Source organism: Delphinapterus leucas, chromosome 13 (genome assembly GCF_059928025.1).
Source record: "Delphinapterus leucas isolate spDelLeu-1000000601 "Yukka" chromosome 13, BTC_Dleu_Yukka2, whole genome shotgun sequence".
NCBI lineage: Eukaryota > Metazoa > Chordata > Mammalia > Artiodactyla > Monodontidae > Delphinapterus > Delphinapterus leucas.
Window position 1 is genome coordinate 76,095,587 of NC_143141.1, and position 26,835 is coordinate 76,122,421.

At 34.4% G+C, this 26,835-nt stretch overlaps 1 protein-coding gene across 6 annotated transcripts in view; it reads left to right on the forward strand.

Annotated features, from left to right (window-relative positions):
• The window catches only part of ATAD2B (ATPase family AAA domain containing 2B), a 187,883-nt gene that overhangs the window by 70,765 nt on the left and 90,283 nt on the right, over positions 1–26,835 (forward strand). For all 6 annotated transcript variants that reach the window (XR_016395309.1, XM_089922466.1, XM_089922468.1 and 3 more), the window contains 4 exons: positions 5,582–5,741; positions 10,863–10,953; positions 16,370–16,681; positions 19,016–19,151. Coding sequence is in view for 5 of the 6 variants with exons in the window: in XM_089922466.1 (XP_089778592.1) it covers positions 5,582–5,741; positions 10,863–10,953; positions 16,370–16,681; positions 19,016–19,151 (699 nt within the window). In the remaining variant the exon portion in view is untranslated. The remainder of the gene's footprint in view (positions 1–5,581; positions 5,742–10,862; positions 10,954–16,369; positions 16,682–19,015; positions 19,152–26,835) is intronic.

Consider the following 26,835-nt stretch of genomic DNA (forward strand, 5'->3'; position numbering starts at 1 on the left):
GACCTCTGTCCTTGAGGAAGACTTCTTTCATTAGCACAGGGGTCAGCAAACTAGGACCCATGAGCCAAATCTTCTCCCTGTTTTTGTAAATGAAGTTTCATTGGAACACAGCCATATTCATTGCTTTTTGCGTTATATATATCTCCTTTTGCACTACAAGAGCAGAGATGAGGGAGGGGTTGTGAGAGGAAGATCATATGACTTGCAAAGCCTTAACACATTTACTTTCTGGCCCTTTACAGAAAAAGATGCCTAATCCTGATTCAGCATGATGTTTTTGAAATTTATCCATGTCACATACACTAATATTTTGTTCTTTTTAATTTCTGAGTAGTAGTCCTTGGGCAACGTGTGTGTCTCTGTGTGTATGTGTATGTCTGTATGTGTACCACAATTTGTTTAATTCCTCTGATAGAGATTTGGTTTGCTTCTATATTTGGCTATTATGATAATGCTGCTGTGAACATTTGCATACACATTTTCATGGGACCATATGTTTTCATTTCTGTTGGGTAAATACCTTAGGGAGAAATGGCTGAATCCTATGGTAACTTTGTTTAAATTGATACTACTTTCCAAAGTGGTTTACCATTTTATGTTTTTAACTGTAATGTATCAGGATTTGGGATGCTTCTCATTCTTGCCAGCATTTCGTATTTTTACTCTCTAACTGTTGCTGTTCTAATGAGTGTGTAGTAGTGGATTAATTTTCATTTTTCTGATGACTAATAATATTGAGCATCTTTGCATGCACTTATTGCTCATTTACATATTTTCTTTTGTGAAATGTCTGTTATATTATTTTACCCTTTAAAAATAAAGAAATCATATTGTATGTCTCATTGTAGTGTAAGATTTTTTTTATGTGCTCTTAAAACAAGCCCTTTGTCAGATCTATGTTTTGAAAAGTTTTCTACTAGTCTGGCTTGCCTTTTTCTTAAATATGACTTTTTGAAAATCAAAAAGTTTTAGTCTTGATGAAGCCCATTATGTAAATTTTTTTGGTATGTATTTTTGTGTCTTGAGAATAATTTCCTAAACCAATTTGTCAACTATTCTGTATTTTCTTCTAAAATATTAGTAGTGTTAGCCCTTAAATTTTGGTCAGTGATTCATTTTAAAGTTAACATTCATATGTCAGCATAAGGTAAGGGTTTGAGTTAATTTTTATAGCTAGTGCAAGGTATGGACTGAAGTTTACTTTTTCCATATTTTTTTTTCCAATTGTTCCAGGACCATTTATTGAAAAGGTTACCTTGTCTCCATTGAATTACTTGGCATTTTTGTCAGAAATTGACCATTAAGTTGTCTATTCCTAGACTTGTTAGTTGGTTCCATTGATCTTTAGGTTTATCCTTATATCATTGACTTAATTACTTGAGAAATTTATACAGTCTTATTAGTATAAGTCCCCAACCTTGTTCTTTGTAACTTTAAAAAAAATCTTTTTTAAAGAGCAGTTTTAGGTTTACAGCATAATTGAGAGGAAGGTACAGAGATTATTCCATTTACTCTGTGCCCACACTGATGCACAGCCTCCCTCATTATCAACATCTTTCATCAGACAGGGTACATTTGTTACAATTGAGGAACCTACATTGACACATGATAATCACACAAAGTGTGTAGTCACTCTGGGTGTTTTGCATTTTGTGAGTTTGGACAAATGTATAACAACATGCATATGTCATTATAGTATCACGCAGAGTATTTTCATTGTCCTAAAAATCCTCTGTGCTCTACCAACTCATCCCTCCTTTCCCTCCCCACCCCACCCCACCCCCTCAGTCCCTGGCACTAATGATTTTTTACTATCTACCCTCGCCCTTTCCCGTAATGCTATGTAGTTGTAATCATCCAGCATGTAATCTTTCAGGTTAGCTTCTTTCATTTAGCAATATGCATTTAGCAATATGCATTGTGACTTTTCTTGGCTTTTTGTTTGTTTGTTTGTTTCTTCTGTTTGCTTTAGGTTTAGTTTTCTCTTTTTCTAAATCATTCAGATGGAATTTTAGACTTTGATTGAAACTTTTTTTCTTTTCTAATATAGGCATTGAAAGCTATAAATTTCTTTTTAAGCACTGCTTTAGCTGTATCCCAGTTTTTGACCTCTTATATAATCAGTGTCCTACAGTTCAAAATAATTTCCAATTCCTCTTGTCATTTCTTCTTTGACACAATGAATATTTAGAAGTGTGTTGTTTAGTTTACAAGTTGTGTTTTTTATCTTATTGTTTCTAATTTAATTTTTAAATTGAGGTATAATTAACATAAAACACTGTATTAGTTTCTCTAATTTAATTTTGTGGTCAGAAACAATAACTCTTAAAGTCATTTTAAATTCACTGCAGTTTTCTTTATGTCCCAGGTATTGTCTGTGTTGTGAATTTGTATTCTGCTGTTTGTGGTGTAATATTCTCTATATATATCAAGTAAGACAGGGTTATAATAATGTTATGCAGGACGTTTTGTGTTTTTACTGATTTTTTTGTCTAGTTATTTTATGAACATTAGAGAGATGTGGTAAAATGTCCAACTATGATTGTAGAATTGTCTCTTTAATTCTGCCAGTTTTTGTTTCATTTATTTTGAAGTTTTGTTTTGGGTGCAAACACATTTATTATTTTGGATGTCTTTATTTTGAAGTTGCCTTCTTATTATGAAATGCCCCTCTTTATCTTTGTTAATACTTTTTGTTTTGAAATCTATTTTCATTAGAATCTAATGAAATGATTATCTAATGATTATCTAATGATTAAGCTAATCTAGACTTCTGATGTTTTTTGCTTGGTAAATTTTTTTTCCATTAACTTACTACCTACCTTTCAGTGTCTTAATATTTAGAGTATTACTTTTGTGGATAGTACATAGTTGGGTCTTGTTTTCCTAACTGGACAATCTCTTCATTTTAATTTGAAAGTTTAATCCATTAATGTTTATGTAATCATTGACACAAATGAATTGGAGAATACCATTTCATGTTTGTTTTCTATTTATGTGTGTTTTCTTTTTGTTTTTCATTTCTTGCTTTTCTAAAGAGAATATTTGGAGATATTTTAGAATCTTTTTATTTTACTACTGATTTTTTTAAAAATTAATTTATTTTTATTTTTGGCTGCGTTGGGTCTTCGTTGCTGCGCGCAGGCTTTCTCTAGTTAGGGCGAGGGGGGCTACTCTTCATTGCGGTGCACGGGCTTCTCGTTGCGGTGGCTTCTCTTGTTGCGGAGGACGGGCTCTAGGCGTGCGGTCTTCAGTAGTTGTGGCTTGCGGGCTCTAGAGCGCAGGCTGAGTAGTTGTGGTGCATGGGCTTAGCTGCTCCATGGCATGTGGGATCTTCCCAGACCAGGGATCGAACCTGTGTTCCCTACATTGGCAGGCAGATTCATATCCACTGCACCACCAGGGAAGCCCTACTACTGATTTTTTTTTTCTTTTGTGGTATGCGGGCCTCTCACTGTTGTGGCCTCTCCCGTTGTGGAGCACAGGCTCCAGACACGCAGGCTCAGCGGCCATGGCTCATAGGCCCAGCCGCTCCGCAGCATGTGGGATCTTCCCAGACCGGGGCACAAACCCGTGTCCCCTGCATCGGCAGGTGGACTCTCAACCACTGTGCCACCAGGGAAGCCCCCTACTACTGATTTTTTTAAAGCTCATTTATTGAGGTATAATTGATACAGAATACTATATATACTCATTGATATACTTAAAGAGTACACTTGGTAATTTTAACATGTATTTACTTGTGAAACTGTAACTATCAATACATATAAGGATACATATGAGAGAGGTTCCAAATGGTGGGAAAAAGGGATGCAAAAGGTTAGTCACAAATATTCACAGCAGTGTTATTCATAATAGTCGTAACATGGAAATAACCCAAATGTCCATTAGCTGATGAATGGTTAAATAAAATGTGGTATATCCACATGGTAGAATATCATTCAGCCTCAAAAAGGAATGAGATTCTGACACATGCTACATGTGTTTATCTTATACATGTAACATTGGTGAACCTCACATACGTTACGCTAGTTGAAACAAAGCCAGACACAAAAGATCACATATTGTACTGTTTCATTTATGTAGAATGTCCAAAATAGTCAAATTCATAAAATGGTATAAAAGTGTATCAAGTAAATACTAACAGAAAGCTACTATTGCTATATTAGACAAAAGAGACTAAGACAGAAAGCATTATTATACATAAAAAGAGGATCAATTTACAATGATAAAATCTTCAATTTATTAAAAGATGTAATAGTTTAAAATTTATAATTCCCTAATTACTACATTTCAAACTGTATAAAACAAAAATTGACAGAACTGCAAAGAGTCAAATTGATAATCATTGTGAGAGATATCATGTACCTCTCAGTAATTAATAGACCAAATGAGCATAAAATAAATTCTCTACAGATTATTTGAACAACTATATTATATTAATCTGATCTTGTGGGCATACTTATCTAAGGCAATTATAGAATGAACACTGTTTTCAAACAAACACAGCATTTATAAAAATTGACCATATATTGTGCCTTAAATCACAACTAATTTCCAAAGTTTAGTAATATACAAAATATAAGAAACAAATGACAAAAAGATAAGCAGAGAATTTTATGTTTTTTATTAAGAACTATTGTCCTAACTCTAAGTAATCTATGGTATTAGTAAAATAAATTATAGCTAACTATATATGAACTGCAAACAGAGATATGCAGAAATCAGGAAAGTAGAAAGTCACTTCTTTGAAAAAAATAAAATTGACCAACTTGTTGCACAATTGGCCATGATAAAAAAAGACAGTGATAAAGCAATATTTAGGAATACAAAATATGATGTTATTTTAGATTCTGTAAACATTAAAGGTTAAGAGGATGAAGGCCTAAGCTTAAGAGGTAAAAGTATAAAACTTTTAGGAAAAAACCTGTGGAAACATCTTCATGACCTGTATGAATGTTCACAGCTTTTTTGGTAATAGCCAAAAACTGGAAACAGTCTAAATGTCCATCAACATGTGAATCAACAAATTGGGATCCATTCATAAAATGGAATATTGCTTAGCAATGAAAAGGAATAAACTATTGTTAAACCAACAATGTGAATTTCAGAATAATCGTGCTGAGGGAAAGAATCCAGAAAAAAAAAGTATTTACTGTGTGATCCCATGTATATAAAATTTTAGGTAATGCAAGCTAATCTATAGTGACAGAACTCAGATCAGTGGTTGCCAGGGGATTGGGTCAAAGAAGAGCAGTGGGGAATGGATTTTGAAGGGCATGAAGAAGAGCATGATGGATATTACTTTTTTTCATTATGGTGATAGTTTCACATACTTCAAAACTTAGCAATTTGTATACTTTAAAATTTTCAGTGTATTGTATGTCAGTTATCTGCAGAAGACTTAAACTTGTTTAGAGTGATATGAGAAAGTTAAATGGAACTTAGTTTTACTTGTGAACATGGATATAAAAATCCATTTTTTTAGTCTTTAAGACTGATAAAAGTTAGTGTAAGCAGTAATTTTTGCAACTTTTTCTTTCTTCCCTTTTTAAAATTTTGTCTGAAAATTTTGTTACAGCTCTATAGTATCAACCCTCCTTGCTCTTATGGATGGATTAGACAATAGGGGCGAAATTGTTGTTATTGGTGCTACAAATAGACTTGATTCTATAGATCCTGCTCTCAGGAGACCTGGTCGTTTTGACAGAGAATTTCTTTTCAACCTTCCTGATCAAAAGGTAAGAGTTTTTGATATATTAAGATTTATTTGTGACTCAATTATGAAATATATATATATGTATACATATACTTTGAAAGCGGTATTTTATGAGTTGTCATTTTCAAAATTTTGTGCTTGTTGGATATCTTAGTTACTCCTTAAAAAATTCTTGTCATTATTGAATAATTTAATCTTTTTTGTTAACAATTATCAGAAAGTTTATGATTTTTAGGAAGTAAGGGTATGATTTTTAGGTTACTATAGATGCTTACTTACTCTTTTCTTTAGTTCTCCACATTGTATTAATTATCTTGTACGACAGGTTACATGTCTCTTGTTCACCAAAGTAGCTTTGTTCCCGTAAAAATAACGTTTTTAGAGTAATGGTGGCTTTATGAATAAGAGCCCAATATGCAAATTCTCATAGAAATGGCTGTAACATCTTACTTAATTAAAAGCAGCAAATGCCATTCATTATAGTGTAGTTTTAAAAAGAACATAATAAAAAAAAATAAGAACATAATTAAAACAGGGCAATGTGTAGTCATTGACTATGTAAAATGTTATTTAATATGTTATACAGAGTTCTCTTTTCCTGTTTTTACTTGGCAATATTTTGGTTAGTCTTTGACCAGTTTAATCATTGACTGTCATCTTCACTGCACATTTATATTTGAGAGGGAGGGACATATTCAGAGAAGATTCTGTATTTGACAATGCTTTGCATGTATTAAATATATCAAGCCTAATTAGAACCTTTATAACACATACCTATATAAATATAACCAAAAGAGAGCAGAGAAGCTACTACATATGAATATATATATTTATACACACACACACGCACACACGAGCACTTGCTGTTATATGGCTTTGATTTTGGATCTCTGTAAAATGCCTTGTTTATGTACATAGATGTGAGAAGCTTAGTGATTAGCACAGTAAGGTAGACTCTAGGGAAATGAAGGCAATGGCTCTGCTGTATAGAGCAGTCTGTGTAGAGCAGTCTCTACCTCAGTTCGACAGTCTTAACAGCCACTATATCTGTCTCAGTTTTGGATTGACGATCCAACTTATAGGCTTTTTTTTGGCACCAAGTTTATTTAGCTTTGTCAGGATGGGAAACATAGTGTATACAGCATCATTTTTGTACCCCGAGTGAGCTTCTAGGGCTGTACCAGTACATAGAGGTACGCTTAGTTATAGGAGACAAGACTGAAGTAGTCTACTTCAGCATGGGGAAGCATCAGCTATCTCATTTGGAATATCTTACAACAGTTCAAGCACATCTTTTAGGCTCTACCAGTTGATGGGGAATGTGCTTATCAGCTCTAAGAGACACAGCCAGTGTTCATTTCGGCACAGGAAAGCCATTACCTTGATTTTCCAATTATCTTCTCTAGTGTCCTAGTCATGTAGGCCTCAAAGTCCATATGCCAACCATAGTCCTCACAATTCATGTATAGTCCACACAAATCAGAGATTTAACAGTAAACGAGGTCTAGAACAGTACTATCCAGTTGAATTTTCTGTGATGATGGAAATGTTCTGTGGCTTACTATATTGTATAAGTATGGATCTTGAACATAGTTTTCCATGTTAATTTTAACTTTCGAAGTTTCAAGAAAACAGTGCTTAAGACCTAAACCTAAGGTCATTTTTCTTGGCCTGGGTCTGTGGAAAAAACCTAGACTGGCTGTTCACCTTTTTTTCCTTAGGTAATATTTAAGGTCATGAGACTAGATGATACAATTCCTCTGTCTTAAGAAGCAGTCAGTAAGGTAAGAGGAAAACTAGGAGAGTGGGATTCTGGAAGCCAAGTGAAGAAACTATATCAATGGGGAAGGTATAATTAACTGTGTCGGATGTTGCTAAATTAAATCACATGACAGAAGATTGGTGATTGTATTTAGCATTATGTAGGTCATTGGTGAAACCTGATGGGAACAATTTCAATTAGTGGTGGGTGCAAAAAACTTGACTTGAATATGGTTAGTTTAAGAGAGTGGGAGGGGAGGAATTGGAGACAGTGAATGGAGATAAATTTTTCAAAGTGTTTTGCTGTAATAAGAAGCAAAGGATTGAGGTGAGATGTTGAGCAAATTGGGGACAAGAGAAGGTGTTTTGTTATTTTTAAGATGGGAGAAATATCCCGTAGGGAAGGAAGTTTTGGTGATGAAATTGAGAAAGGAGAATTATCTTCTTGCCTTGATAGGTGAGAAGGGGGATTGGATTTAATATATGAGTGATGAGAATGACTTTATTTTTAATTTAAAAAATTTTTATTTATTTATTTGTCTGTGCTGGGTCTTAGTTGCAGCATGTGGGACCTAGTTCCCTGACCAGGGATCACACCTGGGCTCCCTGCCCTGGGAGCGTGGAGTCTTAGACACTGGACCACCAGGGAAGTCCCGAGAATGACTATAGCTAGGAATTTGATAGTTCATCTGTTATAATAGGGAGAAAACAGAATATTGTGGGTACACATGCTAACAGGTGGACAGAGTTGGTATGGGGTACCTTTGGAAGTTTTCTTCTGATTGCTTCAGTTTTCTCAGTGGATTAGGAAGCAAGTTCTGAACGAGAGGCTGAGCATGAAGGCAGAGAAGCTATGAACTAGTCTGCTGGAAGATAGCCTCATCCTCATGAATAGAATAGAGAAGGGTTAAGGGCAGTCATAAGGCTCCATTTGGTCGTTAATTTAAATTGATACCAGCCAGTGTCTAATATTAGCATGCAGTTTGGGAAGTGGAATATCATGACTCTTGCTATTTGAGCAAGTGAAAGTAAAAAACAAACAACAAAAAAAGTAAGTCTTGGTGCCAAATTTTAATAATTTTGTTAACTCTTTATTACCATAGAATAGCATGTACCTTCTTTATGCAGTAATGCTTAATTTCTTTTGTTTATCATCATCAGCAGTATGATTATTGTTATAAATGTTACGTGCATATTCATGAATCCTAAAGAATGAGTGACCTCAGTTTGCCTTTGACTCTTAATAATAGAGGAAGCTACTTTCTATTAGGAGAAACCATATGATTTACTATTCTGTACGCCAGTAGAGTAAATTGTAATGAAACATTTCTTGATTTAAATAATTTCTTCTATTTCTTGTTTTTATGATAAAGAAAGGAGACTCTATATAGAAAAAGAGAAAGGCACTTAAATGTCTCAGAGACCTGACAATAACTTTTGACTTTAGGTAATTAATTTCATTTCCTCTAAATCTTTACTTATTTTGTAAAATGAAGGGATACAGATAGTTTTTTTTTTTTTTTTTTTTTGCGGCATGTGGGATCTTCCCGGACCAGGGCATGAACCCGCGTCCCCTGCATTGGCAGGCGGACTCCCAACCACTGCGCCACCAGGGAAGCCCTGATAGATCTTTTTGAGATATCTTCCAGCTTAGATTTTTTTTTTGACGTGTTTCTGATTCTCTGAGAGTCTTGAATGAGTGGCGCCCCTTCTGCTGATGAAGTCTATATAGATTCTTAATGTCATCTTCTAGACTATATAAGCTCTCAGAATTATATTTTTTGGGGGCCTTGATTTTATATTCTTTTAGTATCTGTTCAGGCAGATATTTCAAGTTGAAAGAAAATATTTCTTACATCATTGATTTATTTTTGGTAGCTGAACACCTAACTTAGAACTTGGAATTGAAGCAATAGCTATTGATTCCAGATTTTGTCAACTTTTTGAGCAAAGTTTATCTTAAAAACTTTCAAGTTCTTTTTGTTTTTGTGCTAGACCCCAGATTCCTCACCAAGGCAATAATATTATCATCTTGGTTATAATTTGCTTTTTCATAGTCTCAAGAAACTCAAGTAGCAGTGTTGAGGAAACAAGTATACTCAATTTTTTTTTTTTTTTTTTTTTTTGCGGTACACGGGCCTCTCACTGCTGTGGCCTCTCCCGTTGCGGAGCAGAGGCTCCGGACACGCAGGCTCAGCGGCCATGGCTCACGGGCCCAGCCACTCCGCGGCATGTGGGATTCTCCCGGACTGGGGCACGAACCCGTGTCCCCTGTATCGGCAGGTGGACTCTCAACCACTGTGCCACCAGGGAAGCCCAAGTATACTCAATTTTAGAAAGCATTGTCTTTCTCCTGAAAGAAGGCAAATGTGAAAAAAAAATTCTGATGTAACTTTTCAGGTGATTATGGACTCATACTTCAGTGTTTATTTTTTACTGTGGGAGAAAAAGAAATTTCATTTAATTTGGAACCAAAATGTTAAAATTTTGATTGTGCTACACATATACAGTTAGATTTAAGGTAAAGAATGCTCTTTTGAAAGAAAAAAATCAAGGTAAAATTGTTTAAACCTTTGTTTTACAGTGAATTCAATTAATATTTATGGAGATTACCTTGTTATATATTAACTGTGAAAGCATTAACTAACCTACAAGATGATGTTTATTATATTTATTTACTTAATTGAAAACTTCTTCAACTTAAAACTTTTTTTTTTTTTTTTTTTTTTGTGGTACGCGGGCCTCTCACTGCTGTGGCCTCTCCCGTTGTGGAGCGCAGGCTCAGTGGCCATGGCTCACGGGCCCAGCCGCTCCGCGGCATGTGGGATCTTCCCGGACCGGGTCACGAACCCGTGTCCCCTGCATTGGCAGGCGGACTCTCAACCACTGTGCCAGCAGGGAAGCCCCAACTTAAAACTTTAATGATACTTTATGCATATTAGAACCAAAAGGCCTGTGAAATCTAAATGTAAGGTTTGCTTAAAAGATGATTATTATAACACATTAAAGTTTTTTTGTTTACATGTTTTCAGATGGTTAAGATGACTTGGAGGAAAGTGAAATTTAGTTTTGATTTCTAGTCCTATATCAGTCACGTAGTCATATGTGCCGCTAGTCAAGTTCCTTTACCTCTCAGGATGTTAAGTATCTTAGTTTGTGAAACAAAGATCTCTGCTACATAGCTCACAGGGTTATTATGGGAATCAGAGTTGATGCGGATGCCAAGCTGTTTATGTTTCTTTTAAAATAAACAGTTGCTTTTCTGGGATATGGTTAGTTGATAAATTTGTTCCATCTAATACATTTTGGGGTTGAAGATATTTTATTTATTTGTACTTTTTTCCTTAGGCAAGATTTTATTTATCTGTGCTTTTCTTCTTAGGCAAGAAAACACATTTTACAGATCCATACCAGGGACTGGAATCCAAAATTGTCAGATGCTTTTTTAGGTGAATTGGCTGAAACATGTGTTGGTAAGTGCTACTGTTTGAATTTTTTGATTGTCATTGTTTGTTCTGATCAGCCTCCCTTTCCCCTTATGTTTGGAATGTGAATGAGTATAGTTGTGTTTTTGTGCAATAGATGGCTTTGCCTTTAAGTGTAAACATTTCACTTGAAGTTTGAACACTTCTAAATTAGAATTTTAGCTGCCATTAGGTGTTTTGATTATCAGAGCTCAGTGGTCATATGCCTTTCATTGAGTGCTGGATTTCCAGTATTACTACAGTGTCTCCTTTTAGGAATTGTTCCCTTTCAGAAGTTTTACTAAGAAAAATAAGCTTAAACGAGAGGTGAAGGTCCAGGGATAGGGCAGGACTGTAGTCTTTTACTTCACAGATTACATGATGGACTCATCCTCATGCTGGTGGTTTAGAAAGAAGTTGAGTGAGAGGAGTCTTCAAAGAAAATACTTAATGACATCTGCTAGTATTTCCCCAAATGTAAAACTCTTCAAGTTAATAAGTTATTCACAAAGTAGAAGATCTACAGAGTGAACGAACACTACTGTCCTAAAAGGATATGGTGAGAGTGTTTTATGTACATACATGATCATACATAGGAGGCGGAATTCAGAGGTTTTAGAATTCAGGGTTTTGGCTCTAATTAGGTCTGAAATAAAAATGAATGTGGTATTAAGCAACTGAATATACACACAGGTATTTTTCCTTCATTCTTTTTCTGTCTTTTGTCTGTTTTCCTCTCATTCTCTCAAAAATATAAATTAAAAAATCTCTCCATGAACTTTTTTTAAGCATTATGAAGAAGTCCCCCTAATAAGTCCACTAACAGTCAGCAGTCTACTTGGGAAAACTTTAAAGTTACCAAAACCAAAAAGAACAACTTAGTTAAAAAATCATTGTGGTCCACCATCAAATAATTAAAACTTAAATAGAACATTAGTCCATTCAGTTAGCTACATCCGAATTATCCTCTTCATCCACAGGGACCTCCATCTCCGAAGCAGCATACCTCAGCTTTTGAACCACAAAGACCTCGACATCTTCTGGTGAGGAGAAAACGTAAATCTCTCCAGCACTACTCCAGTTTAAGCTTTGCCTGGTATAAGAGAGCATGCGCCAAACCCATTTCGTGTAAATTTGGCTTGACCTTTGCAAAGCCTTGTGCTGCTTTATGGGAGAGGGTGGTATTTGGTACAAAATCCAGTCTTTGCCCTTTTTGAAATTTGACCCCTTTTATTTCCTGTTACTTTTATGATATTATTGTGTTACAGTATAGATCAGAATGGGAAATACTTGTAGATTCATCTGTGAATTTGTCACAGAATGATCCTTAACTGAAATAAGCAGAAGTCTTCAAATAATTTTGGAAATTCCCTAAGAGTAATTTTAAAATTACTTTTTTAATCCTATCTACCATCTGAAATGTTATATACTCTAATTCTTCATCTTAAATATTAGACTCTCAGTTTCCTCTTTCATTTCGAAAGGCTACTCCTTCTCATTTTACCAAGTTATTTATTTTAGCTTTTAGTCAGTTTCTTAAGTTAAAAAAATTTTAAGACATACTTTTTTATAGGACTGAAAAAGTTCTCTTGCCTTTTTTGGGGGTGGCGTTGCTGGTTTAGAATCTGCTTATATATACTCTATTTTCTTCCTGGAGAGTGACATAAAAATCCATTATAATTAACTGACTTCTGATTTTGATTATGACATTTATTTCATTTAAGTTCACTTTAAAAAAAAAAAGAAAAAAGCAAATACAGGTCTTTAAACTGGAACGGAATAGCAATAAATTTTTAATTCATTATGAGCTTAGCACTTAGGTATCCCAAAGATGTTTTAACATGTATGGGTTCAGCTGAATGAAATTTATGCCTAACAAAAGAGTATGCAGTCTTAATGAACGACTGCAAAGATAGTTGACTTCTTGTTAGAGGTTATGGATTTGGTAACTTTTACCTTGAAATGAGTTCCCAAGTACTTGGAGGTTTGCATGCATAATAGGTGTGATTTTTAGTAGTCTTCAAATAATTTGGTATCCAGAACATGTACACAAATAGTAGGAGCTTAAGGTTAATGAATAACTTTAATCTAATCATATTTCTCTATTCATTTTCACTAAGAGGGCCAAAACAATGAAAGGGTATCTGTCAATGTGGCATCTTAGCTTGTGGACCTTCATTGTTTGGTATTTTACTTAAAAAGTAACTTCATAAAATTTTATTACCTTTCTCTAATTTATAACCTCTTTGAATAGCTTGTATTTTCATTCTTTCAGACAAATTTCCATCTTAATAGTAGTATTCAGGAATGCGTTTTCTTTGGTATCTAGCTATGTATGTTCATCAGACTATTAGAGTTGTAATGGTAGAACTAGTATAGTTATGGAATTCTTATGGAAGGGATATTGATATTTAACATCAACTTTTAACTCTCAAAAGGCTGTATTTCAGTATTTCTAGAATAGTCATATCGTCTATTTTTCTAAACCAGGACCCTTTTGAGAGTGAAAAAATACGCTGTTAATTATGACAAGGCAAATGGCCAAAACCAGGACATGTGGTCACCCTTAATATATCCTATTTAGCCATGGTTATGATGTACCTTTAATTCTGTTTTAGAGTCTAGTAAGGAAAGTGTATTATTAATTCAGTAGTTCTGAATTTTTTAGTATATCAGTATCACTTGTAAAGTTTTCGCAAAATACACATTTATGATATTAAACCACCACTTAGTGATTCTGATTCACTAAGTTTGTCGGGAATCTATTTTTGACTCATTTTCATTGTTTATTCAGATGACTAGTCAAGGTTGACAACCACAGATATAAACTAGTAATTCTCATTCACAAACAAATGTAAAGAAGATAAATCCTATCATTTATAGTCTGTTGGTTATGATAATCCATGAGAAAATTTACTTCTTTATTTTTTTTCAAGGATTAGTTTATAACTAATGATGAAATTCAAACTTTCAAGCAAAAATTAGGATTTTTTTAAAAACAGAAAAGGGATTATAAGCTACACAGCAGTTCTCAAAGGGCATTCTATGACTTATATTTGTCATTGTGAGCTGACAGCTTGCCAGCACTTAAAAGACTTTAGCGATGAGATTGGTGATGATATTAACAAATGTGATTTTTTGATATTGTTAATAAAATGTGTCAATATACAAAACATCTATTTAATTCAGTGAAGAAAATTTACTTCTTCAAGTGGAATCTATTATTGTTGATAAGCTTTAAAATTATCTTTAATAAATTAAGAAAAATGAACAAACATTGCTATTTATATTATGTCAAACATAAATGTTATGGGCAACATTTACTACATAAAATACCTTTTAGTGGCTTTTTTCTGTTCTGCATTGTTTTTGAATGTTTGCTCTTTTTTAATTAGGTTTTTGCACTTAAAAATAGGGTCATATAGTATGTTCACTAAGTATATATACTTTTAAAGAAGAAAAAGAAATGTGGTTTATATTTTTTTGAAGACAGTAGTTTATTCTTTACTTCCTCTGAAATGGATTATTTAGTTAACTGTTTATAACTGAGCTGGTATTCTACAGTTATTTTGTTGAACTAATGTAACAGATGTGTATGGAACAGGAAAAGATACTTTTTGTCAGGTTCATTCATTGAGAAATAGAAAATAAAATGAGAGACGTGGTAAACTTGGTTATTCTGAAGAATTATTTGGGAGATTGATTGCTGTCATGGGGCAGTGTTAATGCTTAATCTGCTTATAGTTTTCTGAATTAAATTCTCATAGGTCATATTAAGTTTTCCCCTACCTCTGAATAAATGTTTATGAATATAGTACTTGATAGTTTTCATTGAAATTTTTAGTTACAGTGAGTAAGTTGGTTTAATAGTAAAAGAATTTAGATTTCTTAGAAAAAGAAAAGCCTAATAGATATGGTTCATCCCCCTCTTTTTTGTAATACATGGTAACCTAATAGTTTTACGTTTCCAAACTATAACCTTGGAGTTACTCTTTTCTTTTTTCATTCATTCTTTCACTCAAGAAATATTTTTTGGATATCTACTGAATGCCAGGCCAGGCATCGTTCTTGGTAGTTGAGATACATTTAGCGAACAAAACAAACAAATACCCCTATTCTTACAGAGGTCACATTCTAGTTGGGGAAGGCAGACAGTAAACATAATAGGTAAATGATAAGGTTGTAAGTGCTATGGAAAAAGGAGAGCAGGGTGAGGAGTTTTCTGTTATGTGTAGGACTTGTTTAACGTGATCATTTGCCCTACTGAGGGATATAGGGATAGAATTTATTATAGATGTGTGAGTCAGTTTGATTTATATGGTTTTGTTCCTTAATGTTCTTTTTCTGCCAGTTATTCTGGTACTATTTCTTCTCTGCTCGTAGTTTTCCTATCTAATCACCATTTTAATTTCAGTATTTAAGTGTTCTGCAAGGTCATTGTGAGATATAAAAAGATAAATAAACCTGATACCACTCTTTGAAGAGCTTAGGGACTAATGTTCTGTAATTAGTTCGGGTGGTTCCCGCTGCGGGCATAACTGATAAAGGTGGCCAAATGCAGGTTTAATTGTCGATATAAAAAAACACCATGACTAGTTTGAGGTTTTCTTCCCATTTGTGGTAAAAACGTAAGAGTTCATATGTTTTTCTATGTATTTGTCGCTCAAATGAATGAAATGATTTCAGAGCACTGGTGGCTTGATCTGATGTTTAACTACATGATCAGTTAAATATGGGTAATGGATGATACCTCATATCTTTGTAGCCCTTTGAACTAGATTATCAATCATTTTAAACTAAATATATATATATAAAGGAAGATAATGCAGAAATTTAATGGATTCTCATTCCCTGTAATACCTTTGGAACTATCAGAGATGATCATAACTTTAAAGTATAGTTTTGGGGTAATAAGATATTAACCTGCTTGTGGGTTGCACTCAGAGTTAGTAGTAGAATAGCTCTGATTTTGAAGTTTCCGCTTATGTATACTACTTTGTACTGCTCCATTATATGTGTTTGGAAATTAGTAATATTAGAAAAATTTATAGAAAACTGTAATGTCATGAGGACTAAACTAATAATTGGAAATATTGATGAAAGATTGATATAAAACTATTTTTTTAAACCTTTCCTGAAGAAAGATGTACATTATAATTGGTTTTGGCACAAAATATATGACTTGTTTTCTTTTAATATCATTAGTTCATGTGTTTGTTAATTAAAATATTCGAAACATTTTTAGTCTTAATGAGTAAACAGTTTTATTAGGTGACTTTAAATGGTCATTTTTCATTTTGCTAGTGAAATTGCACATGATTGATTTAGTATTTTATTTTAGATAAAGATGTGCATATTTGCAAAATAGAGTTGATACTTGGAAAAATGGACTTACCTTTGTTATCCTTTTCCTTTTGTGCATTAGGCTATTGCGGAGCTGATATCAAGGCCCTGTGCACTGAAGCTGCCCTGATTGCCCTGCGGAGGCGTTACCCCCAGATCTATGCTAGCAGTCATAAACTGCAGCTAGATGTTTCCTCAATAGTGCTCAATGCCCAAGATTTTTACCACGCAATGCAGAATATCGTGCCTGCTTCCCAGCGTGCTGTCATGTCTTCGGGACATGCACTATCCCCCATCATAAGACCACTGCTGGAAAGAAGCTTCAACAACATCCTAGCAGTCTTGCAAAAAGTGTTTCCTCATGCTGAAATTAGCCAGAGTGACAAGAAAGAAGGTAGTATAAATTACCTTTTCATATTGTTAAAATGAAACAAGTACAGACATAAGTAAATAAATTCTGAGTTTTCTTATAAGGTTATTTATGTGTTACTCTTTTGTATTTGCCATGAATATAGGAAATGTATCCATTTCACTGGCCACTGTTTATTCTAGGCCTAGCATATTGTCTGGCATACAGTAGTTGCCTAGTCAGTGTCCATAAAAAGAATGAATGGATGTTTGTTCTGTTTGTTCACTCTTGGGACATTCTGACTATCTTAATGTAGGAGTGTTACCATCTTTAGAAAAGTTGGCTATGATAGTATTGGCTTACATTTCTTTTATTATTATAAAGCCCTTACATAAATTGTCATTTGTTAATTAATCCTCATAACAATCCTGGGGGTAGGTACTCTTACTCTATCAAAAATGAAGATGTTCACTTATATAGGGTCACTCAGTAAGTTCTAGGTCTTGCTCAAACTCAGGGAGCCTGACTCCAGAGCCCATGCACTTAACCATGTTGCTATAATGTCCCTCTGGATTCAACTCATCATACTGTTTTATTGGCACAGCACTCTGCAGTGTGCTGCGCTAATGCAGTGTAAATTACTAGTAGGGCAGTAAATTAGAACCTGATGATAGAAGGTCTTGACTTCTGGCCTCAAGATTGTAGTTTGGATTTGAGATAAAAACAGAAAGCTACTTTTAAAAATGTTACTCATATACAGGAAAGCTCTAGGTTCCTGTGCTAATCAAAGTAAAAGCCCATGAACTTAGAAGAGACAGTAATTTAAAAAAATTATCCTCATTTTCTTTGTTTAACGTGTAGTATGCACTGTATAAAAAATTGTCCAATGAATTATGTTAATGGTAAAACTGTTATATATAGTAAAAATCATCGATATTCAATGAATTTTGCTTGTCATATATGTATTTTTCAGAAACTTTTTTTAGGGTAGATTCTCATGAAATATCACATCGATTACTTGATTTCTTAAATTTGTCAAATGAGGAGGAGAACAAATATTATGTATGAGCCAGCTACTCTGCCATGAATTGTACATTTCTTATCTCTGATTTTCAAAACTGAGGATATGTATCTTTTCCCCATTTTTTTTAATTTTTAAAAGACTATGTCACCTTTAGAAGGTCATAAAAATCTTACCTTCTCTTCTGAGAGATTGTAACTTCTTTACTTGCATTTGAGAATTTTTTTATGGCATTAATATCTGTTTTCTTACCATTTTATCCCCATAAGTATAAAGTATGCTTTAGTTTCATTTTTTTTTGTCACATACCAGTGGAGGAAAGAAACCAAATTTTCTTTGATTATTAATCATTGTTTTTTAGTTATTTAGATATATTATTCTGGATTATTTTGGTCTTTAATATTTTTCTTAGACAAGTATCCTTTCCTTATATATGAAATTATCAATCACATGGTACTCAATTATTTTCTGATTAACCTTTACAATATTAGTTGTATTAAATACTTGGCTTTTAAAAGCCATTGAAATCTGTGTCTGCCAGAACAATTCAGTATCTCATTTTAGAAAGCATGCCTATTTTTTTTCTTTGCTTTTTGGGGGGAAGGGTATGATTTTTGTCAATCTTAATTTCCTCCCATTTCTCCTACACATGTAGCATTGCTTTTTATTGAATGAATTGACGCTTTTGTTAGGTATGTATGAATTACGGCTATTAATACTTTAGGTTGTAGTCCAGATAAATTTTTAAGTATGGCACTTTCAATAGGAATTTTAGTTCCCGTTAGTCCATCGAACAATAACTTAAGACCCAGTGTTACTTGAATGAGTACATTTTTTAAGATTGGTTTTTTTCCCACTGAAAACCTGAGTCCCTTCTTAACTAAGACTAGATTTTCCTTGAAATATGTGTGTGTGTGCCATGTGAAAAAATAAAGGTCAATTTGTTCCTTGTTGCTTTTGTAAGAACTGGGCCATACTTCAATTACTCTATTAATTAAACCATCTTATTTATATTAAATGTACTGGTTTTGGTCAAAATTAACTTAGAAATTTTTAGTAAGTAGGTGAGTATTTTATGAGAGTGCCATTTCTTTTCCAGAGTTCTTGTAGTCTCCCAAAATGCATCTCATAACACTTAACTAGTCTGTAAAGGTGAAAGAATTACATTGGTTCCATTTATAAATTATTCAGAATACTGTAGTTTGTCAATTTCCTTGGACAATCTGTGTTATTTGATGGATAACTTATTAGTTTTTGCCACTTGATTTGTAAACCAGTTTTTCTTAGCTTTGGTAGGGCACTAATATTAAAGGACTTTTTAAGCCTCATAATCTTTGTGATTTTTTTTTTTTAAACAGATATAGAAACTCTGATTTTAGATGATAGTGAAGATGAGAATGCTTTATCAATTTTCGAGACCAGTTGTCACTCAGGATCACCAAAGAAACAGTCATCAGCTGCTGCTGTACATAAACCTTACCTTCATTTTACAATGTAAGCAATTTATATCATTGATTTCAATTTATATTGAAATTTCTTTCAATTTAGAGTGATTTTTACTACTTTATAGTTAGAATTACAGTATATTTTTACTTATGGTTGTAACCTGGAGGACTTTGTTTTTCTGTTGTTTGGACACAATTCTGGAAAACTTTACTGTGTCTATGTTTTTGTGTGGTAATAAATTGGTTTATTGGTCAACTCAAGATATTTTTTCCTAAAATGATTGTGGGATTTTTTTTTTTTTTTTAAGTAGGGTAGAAGGAAGGGTTGCCTTCAGAAAGTAAACCCATGTCCCCAATTTTATTGCTTTTTATTTGAACTAAAGTGGACAGAAATGAAATATTTACCATGATCTAGAATATTTTGATGATAATAAGTTTCATATGATAATTTAGGATTCTAAGGGTACTAAAGAGGTTTTGAATTAGAAATTGCTCAGTAACTAAACAAATAACTTTCTGATTCTCCAAAACCTCATTAGTTTACACTTTCCTAATTTAGATTTTATGTTTTTTCTATTTACATTTACCTTTGTCTATATTAAAGCAGCTTTTGCTGTGCACTTCAATGGGTAAACAATTTTAGTGCTAATGTAATTTTAAATTAAGAGACTAAATAGGTTTCAAATACTAACAGCATCATCACTTGCATTTACATAATTATCATGATAGTTAAAGAACCATAATGCTCCAGTCAAGTAGGTCTAATAGGACTTTTATTAGAAGACACTGGATTGTGTATACGTTTAAGTAATTTTTCTTTAGAGATACTTTGAACACATTTAAGTCTTTAATCGAAATTTTTCCCATGTAGATTTTGGTGAAATGTTAATTTGATTATTTGCATTGATAACCCTTCCTTGTTTTTTGGTTTTTAAAATGAGACTAAATTACTTTAATTCACTCTTTAACAGCAAGCTCTTCTATTAGAAACTTTTTTCTTCACTCCAGAGCCTTTCTTTTATGCCCTCTGGGAAGTTTTCTTAAACTGTTTCAGTGATTTTACAGATCTGTTTATTAATGGCTAAGAGAAAACCAAATAATCATTTTTTTTTGACTTTCACCTGGCTAGCCTGTGTGCCATGTGTGTGCTGTTTGTTTTGACAATTTTAGTTATTTGAATTGAAATACATAGTAGGAGCTAAGAAACTATCAATTTTTCAATAAGAACATTCTGTTACTGATTGAATGTATATCAGTGGTATGGCTTATTTTGGTTGGCTTAGCCTTTTTCAAGGAATTGGTTTAATTTTAACCTCTTTTACATACGCTTTTCTAGTTCATTGCTTTGACTTTAATTTAATAGTGAGACAGCTATATCCTAGAATGAGCTGTTTTTTAAAGATATTTTGATAAATTATTTATTTATTCACTCATTCTGCCATTTTTTTTTTTTTTTTACCCTGTGCCAGGCATTGTACTAGGTGCTCGAAGCATGAATAAGATATAACATAGTTCTTACTCTGGAAGAGTTCTTGTTCTTGGGGGTGACAAACATTGTGATATGGCTAAAGTGTTATGAAAGCAGAACTAAGAAGCTTCCACAGGGAAGTCCGGGAATGCTTCACAGAAAAAATGGTGACATTTGCTGTCCTTTTGAGTATGAAGGTATAGGAGTTAGCATTTGTTGCTCTTTACAAACTAGACGTGGTAGGTATATAAAGCTGGGGCTTCGTATATAGTAATACATATAGGCCTCTCAACAGTTATTAGCATTTGTGGTATCATCATTTTATAGATGAGGAAACTGAGATACAAAGAAGTTAAGTAAATTGCCCATGATCATGCTGCTAGTAGGGGGCAGACTTGGTACTGTTTGTTTCCTGGGATCATATTCTTTCTCTTGTACTATGTGGTTCCCAAATTGATTTCTGAGCTTAATAGGTAGATAGGGTTTTTTAGGGTAGGTTGGATGATATGATTTTTCACACTTTCCAAGAAGCATTTACTTTAGAACATAAGCCTTTAATGAGGACTACACATGTATTTTGTTGTTTTGTTTTGTTGATTTGGTTTGGTTTGGCTTTTTTGTTCGAGCAACATGTGTTAGCATGCCAGATTAATACATAAAAGATTCTAGACAAGTAGAAAGCATGACTTTAATGCTGGTGTCAGTAACACTAGCTTGGGCATTGATGGTGGGTTTCTTTTTCTGGGAATAGTTTCCTAAAACAGTGTTGCAACCTTTTCTTTAGATTTAAGATGAAATAGAAGTCAAGCTATTTAAGGCCTATCAATCTGGTAGAGAACCCTTATGATGGAAGATAAGTTTTCTTTCTTATTGTATATTACCATAAGGGGATTAGAAACAGAACTTTTTAAGGTTTTCCAAATGAAAGTAGCTTTGTTTTTTCTGATTAGAAAGATGATATACTCTGTAGAAAATTCAAATAAAAAAGAAGAGCATAAAGAAGAAAGTAAAAATTAAAGCCCAAGCACCTGAAGGCAATATGTGTTAACATTTTGGTGACCACACTTCCATATTCTCTGTATCCATATAGACAGACCCATATATGACCTTATATAAATTATATTCTCCTGTAAGGTTGTTAATGTAACTTGCTTTTCCCCCCACTATGTTGGGAATGTTATTTCATGTCAGTATATGTTTAATGTCATTCTTTTAAAATAGCTGCATAGTATATTTTTTGGGTGTTTCATAATTTATATAACCTTATTGATAAAAATTGAAATTTCCAGTTTTCCTCTTTTATAAACAGTGCTGTGATAGACATCTTTCTAGGTATACATCTTTATAACATTTTCTGATTCAGACCTTAAGGTAGATTTAAAAAACTGATTGCTGTGTCAAAGTGTATATACATTTCAAAACCTGATAGAGATTGTTAAATTACCTTCCAGAAATGTTGTACCAATTTACATTTCATCACTAATATATGAGAGGGCTATTTTTTCTATTCCCTTGTCATTTCTGAGCACTGTTCGTCTTTTAAAATCTTTGCCAACTAGATAGATGAAAATAATATCTTCTTATTTATTTGAATCATTTGCACTTTCATATATTCATTCACTCATACAGATATTTTGTCAAAGTGCCCATCATGTGCCAGATGTTGTCCTAGGTAATTGGAATATGTCAGTGAACCAAATATACTAGGATCCCTGCCCTTATTCAGCTTACATTTTAGATGGAGACAGACAATAAAACAATCAGTGTGATAGATAAAATGTTAGAAGATAAGTACTATGGGAAAAAATGTAGAGAACACTAAGAAGTAAGGGAATCTTTGGGAGTGGGATGAATTGCAGAATATCCTTGGATATACATTTTGGCATATATTTGGCATACTTGCCAAATTTAATTTCAGAAAATTATACTTTTTTCCATTCTCACTATTCATGAGAATACCAATTTTCCCATCATCTATTTGCTAATAACGGTATTCTAATATTTATCAATCTAACAGATAAATGATGTTTCTCAATATTTTCATTATTTTTCATCTTTGTTAGTAACTACCAAATCTTTCTCAAGCCTAGATCACTCTTGAGCTTTAAACTTTGTCCAGTTGCCTGTCACCCTTTGTTGTCACAGATCTTTCGGTATATGCTGGCTTGTGTCTTTCCTTCTCTTCCCATGAGTCTTATGAGCTACCATCCATTCAGTTGTCCCAGCTAGAATTGGACATCATTCTCAACTCTTTCCTCTTTCTTCCCTTCTATATCTAGTAAATGACCAAGTCCTATGGATTTTTCTTACTAAGTAAGTCTAATTCCAGGCTCTTCCTTCTACCTCCTCTGACACTGTTCTTGTCTATACTGTTATTAACATCTCATGCCTGGGTTATTATAGCAAACTCCTAACTGGTCACCTTTCCTATTGTTACGCCTTCTTTCAAAACCCTTTCCTATACTGACATGCTGAGTTAGAGTTGTCATCCGAAGACATGTGTATGCTTATGTCACTTCCCCTGCTTAAGCATCTTAATGCTTCCTCATTGTCTTCAGTGTACATTCCAACTTTTAACGTGGTTTACAGAACCCTTCATAGCCCTTTACAGTCTGATTCTCCTTCCCCCTTCCCCTCCTTTACCCCGGTATCTTTACCCTTACATTACCCTAAAACCTTAAAAGAAGCTGGCTGTAATGAACTATATCCTCTACCCCAAAGGGCCAAGAGGTTTTTTTAGCCTCTGGTCCTTTGTACACCCTGTTTTTATTTCTTGAAATTCATCCTTTCTGCCTTCGATCTGTTGGGTTTGTGCTTTCATAACACTTTTGAGTCATTTATGAGTCTCTGATAGCACCCTGTACTTAAAGAGTGCTGCTTATTAATCACACTGAATTATAGTAATTTACTTCCTTTTTCCAATAAATGCACTGAGTTATGAGCTCTATGATAACAGTGGTATTGTTGGATACCACGGGCCAAGGCATTCAACATAGGAAGCATTCTAAAATTGTTAAATGAATGAACATTTTTTAAGAAGTTATTTATTTCTATTTTCTTTTTGAATTGTCTACATTCTTTGTATAAGAAGGTATTTTTTGTTAAAATACTGTCATATAAGCTCTTTATGCATTAAGAACCAATCCTATTAATGGCAAATTTAATTATTTGTCTCATTTGAGTGTTTGCCATTTGGTTCAGATTGTAATTTTTGAGTAACAAAAGCTTTTAGATTTTTATGAATTAAAAATACATGAGGGCTTCCCTGGTGGCGCAGTGGTTGAGAGTCCGCCTGCTTATGCAGGGGACACGGGTTCGTGCCCCGGTCCGGGAAGATCCCACATGCTGTGGAGCGGCTGGGCCCATGAGCCATGGCCGCTGAGCCTGCACGTCCGGAACCTGTGCTCCGCAACGGGAGAGGCCACAACAGTGAGAGGCCCGCGTACCCCCCCAAAAAAAGAAAAAAAAAAACAAAAAACATGAATCTTCTGGGTTTTTTTTGTTTCTGTGTTAGAATTCATTTTGTTTTGTGAATTGAGGATCTGAATCCTCCCTATTTTTTTTTAATAGATTTATTTATTTAATTAAGTAATTTATTTTTTGGCTGCATTGGGTTGCTGTGTGCGGGCTTTCTCTAGTTGCGGCAAGTGGGGACTATTCGTTTCGGTGCGAGGGCTTCTCATTGTGATGGCTTCTCTTGTTGTGGAGTACAGGCTCTAGGCACGCAGGCTTCAGGAGATCTGGCATGTGGGCTTCAGTAGTTGTGGCTTGCAGGCTCTAGAGCGCAGGCTTAGTAGTTGTGGCACACGGGCTTAGTTGCTCCACGGCATGTGGGATCTTCCCGGACCAGGGATCGAACCCATGTCCCCTGCATTGACAGGCGGATTCTTAACCACTGCGCCACCAGGGAAGCCCCCTCCCTATTTTAAAACAATATTTGTGTTATAATTCATCTCTGTTCCATTTATTTTTATGCTTATTATCTTATATAAAACTCTTTCAATTACTATGATTTATTTCCTGGGCTGCTATGTACCACTGATCTGTGTTTCTTTTCTTTGGTGTATTCTTCATTCTATTATTCTGTTCTGTAATATGTATCAGTATAAAGTAGGGCGCATCTTAACTTTGTGTTTTAGAACCTGGACTTTGCAGTTATATGGACACCCAGTTGTATAATCTTATACCTAACCCCTCTTAGCCTTGGGTTCTTTATTTAGTAAGAGGAAACTTATGTATTTCATAGAATTGTTAAGAAAATTAAACAAGAAGTGTGTATGAAGTGCTAATTACTAAAACAGGTTTAAATGTTCTGAAATTGGAGCTAGCACACTTACCTAAAATTTTCTTGATGTTAGCACACTTATCCAAAATTTTCTTGATGTTCTTTTTCTTTAATTAAAAAAAAAACTTATTTATTTGGCTGTGTCGGGTCTTAGTTGAGGCACGCAGGACCTTTAGTTGCGGCACGTGGGATCTAGTTCCTGACCAGGGATGGAACCCAGCCCTCCTGCATTGGGAGTGTAGAGTCTTAGCCACTGGACCACCAGGGAAGTCCCCTTGATGTTCTTACTTGATTATTTTTTCAGATAATGTTGCAAATAAGTTTAAATCTCCCCCCCCCGCCCCCCCGCTCCAATCTTTTTTGGGGTTTTGATTTGCATTTTTTAAATCTATAAAATAAAATACTATAAACCAACCATATGTATATAGTTAACTATAGCTAGGTATAAATGCATAGGAAGAATTGACATCTATATTCAGGCTCATGATGTATTCTATATAGTTTCATACCTCTCTCGTTAAGATTATTTAATATTGTTTATCATTTGTATTTTTGCAGTTGTGAATAGAATCTTCCTTTCTTTTTTGTATTGGTTATTGATGGTGTTTAGGAAAATCTTTTGGTTTTTCTATTTCCATCTTCAGTCTTGTTATTTTGCTGGTAGACTATAGCAGTCATTAGTTGATTCTCTTGGATTTTCTAGTGTATAATCATGTTCTTTACAAGTAACAGTGTTTGTTCAATTTCTTTCCGTTAGTTCCATTTTTAAATTTGCTTTATTCTTATTGCATTGCTTAGAATTTCCTGCATTATCTATAGTGATATTAGATAAACTTTTTTCATTTATCTTTTTTTTTTTTTTTTTTTGGGCTACGCGGGCCTCCCACTGCTGTGGCCTCTCCCGTTGCGGAGCACAGGCTCCGGACGCGCAGGCTCAGCGGCCATGGCTCACGGGCCCAGCCGCTCCGCGGCACGTGGGATCCTCCTAGACTGGGGCACGAACCCGTGTCCCTTGCATCGGCAGGCGGACTCTCAACCACTGCGCCACCAGGGAAGCCCCTTATTTATCTTTTTAATGGTGCTGTAGAATCTTGAAAATACTAATTGAGTTTGTTTTAATATGTTATCCTAAATTTGCCTTCTCTGGTGTAGGGCTTTAGATATCATATATTAGGGTAAGAACAGTTAGGTTTTTTTGGCCTAGAAACAAAATTGCTGCCACTGAAGGAGTCCTACTTTTTTTTTTTCTATTTTAAAAACTGTGGTAAAATGTAAAATAGATAGCTAGTGGGAAGCAGCCGCATAGCACAGGGGGAGATCAGCTCGGTGCTTTGTGACCACCTAGAGGGGTGGGATAGGGAGGGTGGGAGGGAGGGAGATGCAAGAGGGAAGAGATATGGGGATATATGTATATGTACTGATTCATTTTGTTATAAAGCAGAAACTAACATAGCATTGTAAAGCAATTATACTCCAATAAAGATGTTAAAAAAAACTGTGATAAAATATTTATAAAATTTACCATTTTAACCATTAAAAAAAAGAAGTCCTACATTTTTTTTTTTTTTTTTTTGCGGCACGCGGCCCTCTCACTGTTGTGGCCTCTCCCGTTGCGGAGCACAGGCTCCGGATGCGCAGGCTCAGCGGCCGTGGCTCACGGGCCCAGCCGCTCCGCGGCATGTGGGATCCTCCCGGACCGGGGCACGAACCCGTGTCCCCTTCATCGGCAGGCGGACTCTCAACCACTGCGCCACCAGGGAAGCCCAGAAGTCCTACATTTTGAGTAATCTTTAGATGTACCTCTTTGTTGGAGAAGTGGAATTCTTAACATTTGACCTGGGTTAATTAATAACTAAATCATACTTACTGTCTGAAGCATTTTCCAAGTTAATATATGTGGTATGATAGGATGAACTTTCTTTTAGGATGGATTTTTATACTTTTATGTCTTGATATTAATATGGCCAGAGAGATCAGTAT